General features: G+C 48.9%; 4 protein-coding genes across 4 annotated transcripts; all 4 read right to left on the bottom strand.

Moving 5' to 3' along the window:
* Positions 1 to 1,479: 1,479 nt before the first annotated feature.
* On the bottom strand, positions 1,480 to 2,833 carry VFPPC_10069 (MFS monocarboxylate; the record flags this gene model as incomplete). Its single annotated transcript, XM_018288504.1, has 2 exons — positions 1,480 to 2,624; positions 2,671 to 2,833. 2 exons carry the CDS (start codon positions 2,831 to 2,833, stop codon positions 1,480 to 1,482), a joined length of 1,308 nt encoding a protein of 435 aa, XP_018137935.1.
* A 1,350-nt stretch (positions 2,834 to 4,183) lies between these two features.
* VFPPC_10070 (carboxylesterase domain-containing protein) lies at positions 4,184 to 5,859 on the bottom strand (the record flags this gene model as incomplete). The annotated part of the gene is made up of 2 exons (XM_018288505.1): positions 4,184 to 5,216; positions 5,267 to 5,859. The coding sequence occupies 2 exons, from the start codon at positions 5,857 to 5,859 to the stop codon at positions 4,184 to 4,186; spliced, it is 1,626 nt and encodes a 541-aa protein (XP_018137936.1).
* A 957-nt stretch (positions 5,860 to 6,816) lies between these two features.
* VFPPC_10071 (hypothetical protein) lies at positions 6,817 to 8,229 on the bottom strand (the record flags this gene model as incomplete). The annotated part of the gene is made up of 1 exon (XM_018288506.1): positions 6,817 to 8,229. The coding sequence occupies one exon, from the start codon at positions 8,227 to 8,229 to the stop codon at positions 6,817 to 6,819; it is 1,413 nt and encodes a 470-aa protein (XP_018137937.1).
* Positions 8,230 to 10,431: 2,202 nt separating this feature from the next.
* VFPPC_10073 (cation-transporting ATPase 4) lies at positions 10,432 to 11,708 on the bottom strand (the record flags this gene model as incomplete). Its single annotated transcript, XM_018288507.1, has 3 exons — positions 10,432 to 10,915; positions 10,997 to 11,502; positions 11,562 to 11,708. The coding sequence occupies 3 exons, from the start codon at positions 11,706 to 11,708 to the stop codon at positions 10,432 to 10,434; spliced, it is 1,137 nt and encodes a 378-aa protein (XP_018137938.1).
* Positions 11,709 to 12,716: the final 1,008 nt, after the last annotated feature.

Raw genomic sequence — 12,716 nt, 5'->3', positions numbered from 1 at the left:
CGAGCCATAGGGTGATTGTGCGCAAACTCGGTCTACCCTGAGAGAGAACAGGGTGATGAACAGACATTCCTAAGTGTATTGCAACAACCGCCGCACAACTCGACACAAACATAATAGAATGAAGATGTTTGATGAACAACTGTGTTCGCTACTGGCGCGATGAATACAAATTGCGCTGCTCGCCCAGGCTTTAAAGAGTCTCGGTATCGAACACCTGCCTTGTGCAACGCTGCTAGCCTTTGCTGAAGTTACAAAGCCTCTCATTATCAACATCTTACAGACCTCAAGGCAATCTACTACTTGACGAAATCATCACTATTGTTCAACATTTTTCGCCTTAATTCGTGCAATGGCGAAAACATCCAAGCCTACGGGCACAAACAGTGCCCCCAGCAACAAACATCTGGCGACCGGTGCGTCGCATAACTCCTGCTCGCCTATTTACGATATAATCGGCACCCCTATGGTGGAAATTGATCAACCGCTCCCTGGGGACATTACCTACAAGGATGGGAAACCGAAATTCTCTTCGTACGAGAAGTGTGTTGATAAATCTAAGGCGGGGACGGCGGCGAAGAAGACATGATGTGGATTTGGGATAGTTCGCAGCTAGGTGTTATTATGGAAATAATCGTATTGGTTCTTGGAGGTGTGCTCATTTAGTTTGGGACGTGTTGCGTTTGCTTGATACGTTTCTTTGTCGCGGTGATGTTGTTTCTGTGAACTCGAAGCTGGACGGTGAGTATGTTAGAAGTTTCCGATAAGCTCCAAATGTACATCGATACATGTACGATTATTTAAATGATGTACCGAGTTGTTCATATTCACGGAACGTCTATATAATCCTCAACGCCTCCCCTGGTTTTGCCATTCTCTTGCCATCAACAATCTACGGCACCAAACATTCTCCACCTACTCCAGTCAACTCAGAAATATTCCCATCCACACTTTATTGCCAGCTTTCTACTCCATCTTAAACAGCAAGATGCCTGGATCTGAGCCCAAGAAGCCCACTGCACCCTCCGCGAGTTGCAAGTGCCCGCGTGCTGTGTCCATCGGGAGCAGCACTGGGAATGGGCCTCCTCGCCCTACGTCCTCTACCTGCGGCAAATGCGGCTTGGCTATCCTCTGAGGGGCGTATGGTTTGCTTGTAGCACCTCTGTTTAGTTGCGTCTCAAGCTAGCACCCTTTGTTACCTATAGCAGTGGCATCCCAAGTTGAGCCTAGAGAGAACACGGCTTTTGATGAGTGACTGTGGGTATACAATGCTATAGTTAGAATAGATGTTTTAATTGAGGATTATTACACTCTCTAGTATCCTTGTCCGAGCTTGCGAATGTGTGTAATGTTTTCGTGGCGAACATTGTAATGAACTCCCTGATTGTGATGCGACACACCAACGATCGCTTATTCAGAACTCAAATGGACCATCTTAACCAAGAAAAATCATGAGTAGCTTACTGTTGACCACCATCACAACTACGGAGAGAACCGCGGCCGTGGCCTAGAGCGAAAATAGACTCCCATCGCACCCAGCGAAGACCCCAACATGGAACTGCCCAGAAAGATGATCAAGGCACGATATCTCCCCAGACCATAGCCAGCAGAGACACCTCCCCGAATCAACTCGCCACTAATTGGCCCAATAGCGAGATTCCCAATCCCCTTACCAAACGCCATCAGACTATACACAACCTGCGGGTCATCGGACAGCATGATGCCAAAGCGCGGCCACAGGATGACAAAAGCTCCAGCGAACCAGCCGTACACCAAAGAAAACGCAATAAGCAGCCCCAACGACCGCGCAAACCCCCACAACACAAAGGCAGATACAGCAGACGCAAAGGGAAGCAAAAACACTAAAATATGGACATCGATCCGGTCCGACAGGAAGCCAAAGATGACCCAGCCCATGATGTTGCCAAGATTGTTCAGTGAGAGGAGCATGGCGCCTACGAAGCCTGAGAACCCTGCCTCTGACGCAAAGGACGGCAAGTACAGCGAGGGAATATAGTATCCAAATGCCTGGGCGAGATTTGAGAAAGCAAAGACGTAGAATAGCGGGTGGCGAAAGAAGCCTAGGTCAAGAGCCCGCAGAGCTCCCTGGGATGTCGTTGGAAGGCGACCCTTTAGCAGCGGCAACACAGGTGCGACAAGGACTACTTGTGCTATTGCAACTGTTCGTAGTGTGGTTCTGAAGCCGTGTTTCGAGAGGAGGTATTCGAGGAGGAATGGGAGTCCCATGCCGCTTACACCACCTCCTGCGGACAGAATCCCATAGGCAAGTCCGCGTCGTCGTACGAACCATTCGTCCAGCATTCGTAGCACAGCTAGGTAGAGCAGGGAGAAGGAGACGCCATATCCTGCACCTTGAGTTACGATCAGGCCGCCGATGGAATTGACAAATGAAGCGGCTATGAGGGACAGCACGCAGCCTGCCCATCCGACTACCACCATGTGTCGCTGCCATTTCTGGTAGCGGTTCACAAGGGGGGTGATGATGGGGGCACCGAGGAAGTATAAACTTGATGGTAGAATACCAATCATGGCGATGTTGGGACTAGACTGGAACTGGGGGAGTTGCGAGTAGTGTTTCTGGAAGACGCCGAATGTGACGGGGAATGCTGGGTAAGTTAGTTATAGATCAGATGGTGGAAAGGATGTAATCACCCCATAGTGCGGCTTCTACGATGAAGCAGCCTAGGAGATATTTCCATGCTTGACTGCCTTCATCGGCTGGTGGCAGCGCGGTTATGAGCTCGTCATCGTCGTTGTCTCGTTCTGTGTTGGGCGGATGGCCGGAAACGTTGGCTAATTCGATGGACATTGCCATGGTGATGGAGTTGTAGGACTTTACTGTAAAATGTCACGGCGGTCACGGGTTTATCATTTATATGGCTTTTCATTTGGTTGTGTGTTGGAGTTTATCGTGACTAACGGTGAGTGTCACACCTTTTCCGTATTGGTGCGCGTGTCAAGCCTGCGCCCTCTACAAAGTACATCGGAGGGGGATCGGCCCATCTTATCAACTATTACATAAATAGTATGCATGTGGATATTCGACTATGTTAACTGGCTGGCCGGGGATTGCGTTACGGGATTTAAAGAAAATGGGTGATTAGTAGTGAAAAGTGTCTGATGTGGTGACATGCTTGTTGGGTCCAGGATGTGTTGATTACTAGGACGCCCGACGCGGTCAGAATTCGTCAGTCGGGGCTTTGAGTCTGTAGACAATGTCTTTGGCTGGGATTCTCTCTCGGGGAACACAAAGTTAATTCTTGCTATGGCGCGACAGTTGTTTTATGATGTATGAATTGCCGTCGCGCAAGACCACCAGCAGGGATGTTGCATTCTCTCAGACATTGAGCCTTCAACTCTGGTTCCGTTAGAGCCGCCAATTCCCCTGTACTTATACAGAACTTCAGAGGTTCTTCATGTAAGCGGACATTACGACTTGTCGGGGCTGTATAGTGTTAGACCGATTGATCAAACATGGTTCAAGGCTGCTCGTCGTCACGAAGACAGAGACGACGAGGCACCTCAAGTAGATGTTTCTCAATAATTCTTGTGGCAATTAGGAGTGCCGATGTGGATTGTTCCATCAGCTCGAACGAATATCTTTCCTCAACAGTACGTGACCAATGATGAATGCAACTCCTCAATGGAGCCTCACTGCAATCTGTTCTAAAGCTGCAAAGTCGCGAGAAACGGGTTTAGGTACCTCCGGGATCTTCGTATCGTCGTCACTTATTGTTCTTTCCAATGTAGACTAGTGGAAATTGAGCACATGGTTGAGAGTCGTGGATGTCATGAACGCTCCAGGTTAATACCGATGTCGCTGGTGGATATATTATGACAACGACCAACATATTCACGACGTCATACCGCCATACATACTTAATATATGAAAGCAAATCGATACAAATTGCAAAATACATGTCAGTATGTACACAACTATCTACATGGCTACGGCACGCTAGTAGAGTACCAGTCACAATGACAAATGATCGTAACGGTTCAACAGGATAGCCGAACCTGGGCAGCCAATCTTTGCAACCACCAAGGTATTTGAACAATGTTAATGATGTTAAAAGGTGAGTCTGGGAGCATGTACCGCTGCATCGCCTCAAATCACTCTATGTACATGAAGTTCCAAATCGGCACACTGTGGCTCGCATCAAAGCTAAACCACGCTTACCAAGTCAAAGAGAGGTTTGTAAAGCCAACATCTCTGATCTATCTGTCTTGCATTTATAGTTGCCACCGCTCGTCTCCCAACGTCGCTTTCTCCCGGCCTTGCGCCGCCTCCAAGTACGGCTACCTCCGGTACACTCTTCCACCCAGGTCCCTGAGCTGGGTTCTTGGCAAAGTCTGCCCAAATTCTCTGCATGGTAGCACTGAGCTCTCTCTGGAAAGGAGTAGCCCTATGTCGAGGATACGTTCCAAAGACGGGACCAATCTCTGTAGAGTGAGCGACACCGCTTCCGGGAAACAACTCCGAGTTTGCGAAGCTGGCGTTGTAGTAATACCGCCATGTCGGGATACCCACTGCTGCACTTTCAGCTGATACCACTGCCGTAGGACATTGGAAGGCGAGGTCTGTGTAGATTTTACTGAGCTGGCCGTTGACGTCAAGTATACCGGGGGAGCCAATAGGATATTCTGCGAGCACCCTGTTGATACTCTCTACCGGAGTGTTAGGAGGGAGAACCGTATCCAAGTATTTCTTAACATCAAGAGCGCCGTAAACAAAAGCAGAACCGTCGTCGGCGTTTGTTCCCATGAGTATCGGTACTCTTGCAATGCGAGAATTCTGCGGCGTCGACTTGCGTCTGTCTATGCGTGGCTTATCTGCCCAGGTGATCCCTCCGTCATGGATCGGGAAGAACTTGAGCGCGTTTCTCTCTACAATGTCCTTCAATGACGAGGTTGGTATTTCGCGGATACACTCAAGGGAAGCTGTGCCCGAGCAGTTGGTGAGAACAACTAGCCGTTGCCAGGAGACGGATGAAGAAGGGTTTGGAGGGATGATGCTGGCCTGCCCGGACTCCATTATAGCCGCTGAGAAGGGAATGGGCTCCGGTGGTGCAGTAATGAGGGCATCAACACTGCCTGCTCCGGCGCTCTCGCCAAAGATTGTCACTCTCTGGGGGTCGCCTCCGAAGGCGTGGATGTTCCGTTGAACCCAATCCAGGGCAAGCCTTTGGTCTAAGAATCTATTCAAGGTTAGTTGTGTGATACCTGAGATCTAGAAATTTGGACGAACCCCAAATTCTGCTGCTCACGCGGTATTTGAGGCGACCCTGGGAATCCAAACACATTGGTCCGATAATTGAACGTCACAACAATGACGTCTTGATTTGCCGCGAAGCTTGAGCCGTCGTAGCTGGGTAGTGCTCCCGAACCGAAATCGAAGCCGCCTCCGTATATCCAAAACATTACCGCCTTGGGCTTGGTCCTGGATGCTGCCCCAGCTGGGACATATACATTGAGGTATAGACAGTCCTCACTTTCACCAACTGGCGGCGGCGGGGTGTTAAACCACTTTATCGAGCGATTACGTGCATCTTCGGGATAGTCAAATTTTTGGATACAAGTCGGCTTGTAAGCCGATGCGTCGTATATACCTTGCCATGGTTCTGGTCGTTGTGGTGGTTCGAAGCGAACTGGTGGTGCAGCAAATGGCACGCCGAGATATTGAACAACAGTGGTTTCCGTGGATGTAGAAGAGAATGTCTTTGTAGTACCTGAGATGACTCCTGTGTCGATCTTTACTGTTGGGGCATATCTGTTCACGGGGTTACACCAAGCTGTGAGGATGAATGACAGTATCACTGCCAGTAGAGCGTGGGCCTTCATTGCCATCAACCTGCATAGCAGATGGCTGCAGCAATAGACGTAGTCGGTTCATTTTAACTTCTCGGTGAGTAAGACCCGTGTTTTATTCTTTTAAAAATTTTCTCACTAGACACATGACGCCTTTGTATGCATGGTCAAAAAGCAAACACCACGTCTTGGTACGCTTACCTTTTGCATGGATCGTAGTAGTTGGCGGAAAACAACAAATGACAGATGCAAGAGTGAGTACGAATAAATGCAGCTATAAGACAGGTACGTGGAGATTTTGTATTTGGTGGAGTAATTGCATGGCGGCGCAGCCCTTGCATTTGAGAAGTGCTGGTGAAGCAATCTATTTGCTTTTTTGTGGCCATGCTGGTTTAGTGTCCATGGCTTGAGGTGCTGCTCTTTTGGGAACCAAAATTGTGAAAACCTGAAAATGGATTGTCGCATTGAGACATTGTCTCTCCATACAATTATAAAAGTCGCTTAGCACTGCGGTAAGTCACCAGACGGACAAGAGGGGAGACCCGTCAGGAACAATGAGTATAGTTGAAGTGTTATACCAGAGCATGCTGTTGATAATATGGCTCTTCTCATACCTTGGGAACTAATGCAATACTTAATAGTAAAGGGGAAGATATACATTAGGCACAACGGATGTTTGACAGTCAGCAAACCATGCACGATTGTTTTTTTTTTTTTTATATATTTTTATTTAAACGTATAAACAGATCAAGCTACCAACTCTATCTGGGGATACCTCAACACGTCCTCCCCGAGGCACCCGCCAGATACGTGAAACCGCAAACGAAAACAAACCGAGGCGGATAAAGCAATTCATGTCAAGATGAGAAAATCATCATGTCTGCGCATACATACCCGAACACGTCCGTCCAACAAGATGGAGACCCAAACCAGTAGGACCCGAAACATGTGGCCGTCGTCGGCCGCGGCGGGCAAGTTCTAACGCTCAACCTACGCCACTGCCTTGTATTCAAACTCCTTGCAGTCCTTGGCACCGGGCAACTGGCAGATGGTAACCTTGAAAGAAGGCTGGGGGCAGTTGGGCTTGGTCTGATCAACAACAGTAGCGGGCTTGTTCTGATCAAGAGCAGCAACATCGCCTTTGTTGCCGCCCCCAATCGTCTGTACAGGCGCCTGGGGAGCGACCACTGGCTTGAAAGTTTCAGGGGCAGCAATCTCAGTCGAGATCTTGACCTTTTCAACAACAGCGTTCACAGACTCCTTGTTGACGGGCTTGTTGCTCTCCAAGGCCTTCAATGCAGGCTCACAAGCCTTAGCGACCTCCTTGTTGACCACCTGGGCGGGCTTGGCAGCGGTCTCCTGGATTTTCTCAATGGCGGGAGCCTCAGCGCGGCAGGACTTGTCGCAAACGGCGATGGGGAGCTGATCGGCGTCTTTCTTGGCCACAACGACGACGGAGTCCTTGACGGGAACGGGACCAGTAATGAGCGGCAGAATGGTGAATTCGTCTGGCTTGGTGAAGTTACAAACGGCCTTTATTTCACGGTACTCGGTGATGATTTCCACCTTGCCGTTGGTGATGTTGGCCTCGAACTTGCCGGGCTGCACTCTTGCAGAGGAGTAGTATCCGAGGTTGGCGGTAATCTCAAAGGTAGGCACCAGGAGGCCGAGCTCGACTGATCCCGTTTCGGGGTACTGCTTGCCTTCGAGAGTAAACTTTCCAATGTTCTGGGTTGCCGGACGGTCCTTGTAGTAGTCCAGGGCGGTTACGTTTAACTTCTGGGTTGCGTTGCTGGTGACAACGCCGCCAGCAGTGGCATTGACGGCGGTATCGTTGAGCACAGGTTTAGGAAGCTGATCCCAGCATGCCCAACCGTTAAGCTTTCGCTGATTGTCTCCCTGCTTGGTGCAACTATCGCCATCGATGGCTCTTTGGACATAACTCCATATCGCGAACTGTGGCTCAGCGTCCTTCGCGAAAGCCTCGTAACCTTTGGTCCATTTATCGTCGAACCAGGTAAACTGATCCTTGGTCATGTGGCTGAACTCGCGTTTGCAGACCATACAAGCTTTGACGTCTTTGATGAAGGAGCTTCCGCCTCCTGTGAGACAGGCATGATACGCCTTGCGCCTCTCGGCATTAGGCGCCGTCATCATCTGGGTGAGTCTCTCGCACTTCACGGAAATTGCCTGCTCAGCGATACAAGGATCAATGAGTTTCTTGCCGCCGAGCGCGTACGTGCCGGCAGGGTGGCACAGGTCACCAATTTTTGCTCCTCCTTGAACGCGGCTGGCGATGTTCTCGCCCTCGTTGCCCAGAATCTGTCGGGGCTTGACGTGGAGAGCGGATGCGCCCTCCAAAGCACCCAGCATGCCGATAAGAGTCGTGGTTTTGGCAAGCATCTTGATGGATGGAAGTGAATGAGTGAATGTAATCTAAAGCTTAGGGGAGCTTAGTGAAAGTAACCTGTTGGCAGAAAGGACTGTGTGAGTTGATAGTGAATGAACAAGACTCGATGCCCAAACACATTGTCAGTCGGGCAAGCTGGTTCTCTATATAGCAGATTCCATGAGTTGGTAGTCGTCAGACATGACGAGGCTCAGAACTTGGTTTGAGTCAGTGTATCGCGGAGGGGACAAGCTGTGCTGCGAGTATCACGACTGCGTGCTTGTTGGTTAGGCGTGCCTGAATCGCGACTCGTCATGATTGGTACCCATTTGAACAAGGTACCACCTTCTTGGCGCATTGGATTTTCATATCCAGAAGTGATTTGATTACTTGCCTTCAGCAATGCCTCATTGCATCCCAAAGCTTATGTTTGTTCGTCCGTTTTGGCATATATGATATTGTCATGCGGAATTAGGGATCCGCAATCTACGCCGCTTATTGACTACAACGACTTGACGCGGTGATGCCGTTAATCTAGTTTCCCATCTTAGCGCCGCCCTGATTGTATGCGCTCAAAGCGTTTACCACGCACTGGCCTGATCGTGAGATTACTGATATGTATCGTGGTGAGCTAATTTATTGCAATAACTTCAGCATTGCCTGTTTGGACATGATTCGTTGTCAATAGACATAACTAGGACTGTCTCTGTGCATCAACAGAGCGTTTGCTGTTGCCGAGCTAAGTAAACTAGGGGTAGCTTCTTTTGGTATCAATCTAATCTATCCGAAGAATGATCGGCGACTAATATCAGCGACTCCTCCACAGGTTTGTGGTGAAGTCTAGTAAGAATTATGCGGATTGCTAGAGATAAATAATCACATTCTCTGACTAGCCGTACACGGGGGTATTGTATGTGTTGGATTCAAACCATCTTATCTTTCATGTGTATGAATCATGATGTTGTAACCTCTACCAGGGTGAGAAGGTGGACAAAGGCGCCGAACGAACGTCAACTCGCAGAGATCTTCTGTATACTCCAACATGTCAGTTAGACTCATTTATTCAGCGTTGCACTCGCCGACCCAGTCTCTCCCACGCTTGGTACGGGCTATCTTGGTGCAGATCCTGTCAAGATCCCTCTATAATATGACTAGGTCCGGTGTAGTGAGTCAAGAAGTCACCGGTAGTTGCTGTAACCATGCCGATTTCCTAAATACTCAGCCCTGCATAAAGATCATCTAGTCCCAAAAGTCGCGACGATGGCACGCATGAGCAGCTATAGCTGTGATCCTCGAAGATCGCCCGACATCCCACATGTCAATGGAGCACAGATGGCAGCTTTCATCTGTAGAGTAATAGAAGCTGGGGCAGGCATTGGACCATGTGGATAAGATCTGCGATAAGACTTTATTGGGCAGCGTTACTGAAGGCAGATGTCCGCGGTAGAGCTTTGCGTGTGGCAAAGCCAAGCAATTACTCGCGGATCATAGCCATGGACATATTTGGGCTGTCAAACGGCGAGACATGTATTGTGTCAGCTCATCTATGCTGATGGGGCTGGCAACAAATATGATACTCACGGGGACCATCCACGGAAGAGCAACGTTGCATATACATTGCATGCAGTAGATACTTGGGATGTTCGTGGAAGTTCATGAATAGGGGGAGGCGCAGTATCATATTGCAGGATGGCTATAAAGCAGAAGTGTTTCCAGTAGAAGTCTCACCTCTTGCTACCACTTCTATGCTTACGTTTGACCTACAGTATCAGAACAAGCTTCACCCTCGAGATTGACTTGGGCTGGGAAGCTCGGCAAATGGTAGAAGTCCTAATGGTCATGGGTAATTAATAGCTACATTGGCGATGTGGCAGTCGAAACAAATGAAGACGATTTCATCTTTTCCAAGGGGAGGCAACCTTATCACCAGCCCCAGCTCCCATCGAACGTTGCCGGGTATTATTACAAGGAGAACGAGAACTATTCTCAGCTTATAATGGACATCCAGATATTGAGCCCCGCGAATTGTTACCGTGTGTGTGTTGTATGTCACAAGAGAAACAATCACATGTTGAATGCCATCGCTCACTCCCAATGGAAGACCATAATCCAAGTTCATATTGACACTTTACCCATATATTTAACCAACAAATACACGGCCAGAAAAATAGAGCCGATAAAACAAACAGCCTGTTAGAATTCCAATTAATACTAATTTAGTCGCGCAGCCAGGACCTGCTTTGCGTCCCTTTTACATCATAGCCAGATTCAACATCAGTGTCATGACTCCGGCTGGGACTATTTGTGCCTCTATAATTTGCCACCAGCTCTACATCCATCGACCCTTTATTGTCTCTCCTATTTGGCCATTGCTCTTGTCTCTCACCATTAGCAGAGAGCACAGTTTCGAGGTTATCTCCCGCCAAGGTATTAGATTGGCCGCCAGCGGCATTCGTGGAAGACGCCGTGTTGTTAGCCCGCCCGCGACTACCGGCCGTCAAGTAGTTCAAGTCGGAGAAACTGCTAAAGACACGTATCCTCTTCATCAAGGGCTTCAGAGTCGCTAGAGAGGAAGCCGTCAAGGCGATTCCAATTTCTAGTGTACTCCATATGCCCAAGTCGGTCGACGTGTAAAGGTAGTCCGGGTTGTCTAGCATGCCGTTTGCATATGGTATGCGAACAATGGTAGCAACCGAGGCTCTAATGACACCATTAGCTTGTACAGCAGTTACCGCGTTCGGAGAAGAGTACCACCACATGGTATCCGAGAGCCTGACTTACATGGACCCTAATAAGAGCAAGCAGATGACCGAAATCTTTTCTCGGCGTGGTAGTTGAGCCTTCCATATCAATGTAGCAGGGAGGAGCGGCAATACGACGTCGGCAATGACATTGAGGAGAGCGGATGCCAATGTGAGAATAATGACATAGTTTGCCGCATTACAAGTTCCTTCAGCGGGTGGGATTGGGTTGTATCTCGTCCACATGTACTCTACTGGCTGGCAACTCCAGATATCGATAAAGAAGTAGATGATGCTGAAAATGGTAACGACGCCTAGCAAGGTGCGGATGGTAATTTGTCGCCATCGTCTAGCGGGACATATGCGTAGCAGGAAGAGGCCGACTATCCATTTTGTGAGGAGCGAAAGGACAATATACAGCACAGAAACTATCCAGCGGTACATGATGGCATTTGGACGGTCTTCAGGTGGGACGTCAACAACGTGTTGACCCAGGCCATATTTCACGCTAAGAAGTCCACATGCTGAATATCCAGTGTAGAGAACCTGTAGATGTCAGCCGCTGATCTCAGTTGGTGTCATGTGGATGTTGCGGTAAGTCTTACAAGTGCAACAAGTGATATGTAATCTTCGGCAAAGAAGCGCTTGAGAATAAAACCATGAGTATAGAATCGAAGACCAATCGTTATTAAACTCGTAATGTAAAAGGTAACGACAACTGCTATTATTTGAGGACCTCGATTGCCAGTCATTGTGGGTTAAGAGATTAACCACAACGTGGGCGCAAACTCATGCAAAGACGACAAGGAAAGACGACTGTCCCTATACCAGTAATATATTATAGTTCCCCCTCCCGAGCCGGCTGGAGGAGCTAGTTGCAAATCTGGGGATATCAGTCTTGAGTCTAGAATTTCTCCACAACGAGATGTCCACTTCGCCGGACCTGATAACCAAATCGCAGCAAGCTCACGAAACTTTTCCAAATCCACTGGCTCAACTACCAGCAACCTACAACTAGTGCGGGCGGCATTGTCCCTGTCCATTCACGTGGAGCCAGGGGTTTGCCAACGTGTCACAAATGTCGAAACTTCCACGACGGTCGGGAATCCGGTACCATTTCCTAATCGGGACGTGACACCGGAGGGTCAAGGACAGCCACATGCAAAAGATGGGAATCAAACGATTGTCCGACGCCGTTCGGACTTCATGTGCTATTGGCCGGGGTGGGATATACAATGCAGACCGATGGGTTAGGTCTGCTGGACGTAATGAGGAAACAAATGCACCTTGGGCTGCAAGTCGTGATGCACAGGGCCAATAATCATGAGCTGCCCGGGCAAGTTCGGCAATCTGCTTTCCCAGAGAGCATTACCTAGCCGGATATTTGGTTATTAATGTGACTGTCAAAGGCATGAATCGGCCGAGTGGGCCATGGATTCATCAGTGTGTCTAATATTCCGGCCACAGCATCGCAGGGCGGGAGCAAACTTGAACTTGTCCAAGGCCAGATGCTGCGATTCATAACACCACGTGTCTGAAGAACTTGTAGTTGGCATCATTTGCAGCATAAAACCGTAACCGTAATAAATGAATGAGGCATGTTTCGACGCAGACTACGATCCACGCACTCACGCAGTGTCCATGAAAGTACATTAACCAAGGGGCTTCACTTCCAATTTCTCGGATTCTTTGTGTAGAATTTTTTTGCGTGACACTTCAGGAGGGATATTACACTCCACACAACTCTCTTGGCATACTGC

This window comes from Pochonia chlamydosporia, chromosome 4, assembly GCF_001653235.2.
Source record: "Pochonia chlamydosporia 170 chromosome 4, whole genome shotgun sequence".
Taxonomy (NCBI): domain Eukaryota; kingdom Fungi; phylum Ascomycota; class Sordariomycetes; order Hypocreales; family Clavicipitaceae; genus Pochonia; species Pochonia chlamydosporia.
This window is presented reverse-complemented; position numbering and strand designations above follow the sequence as displayed.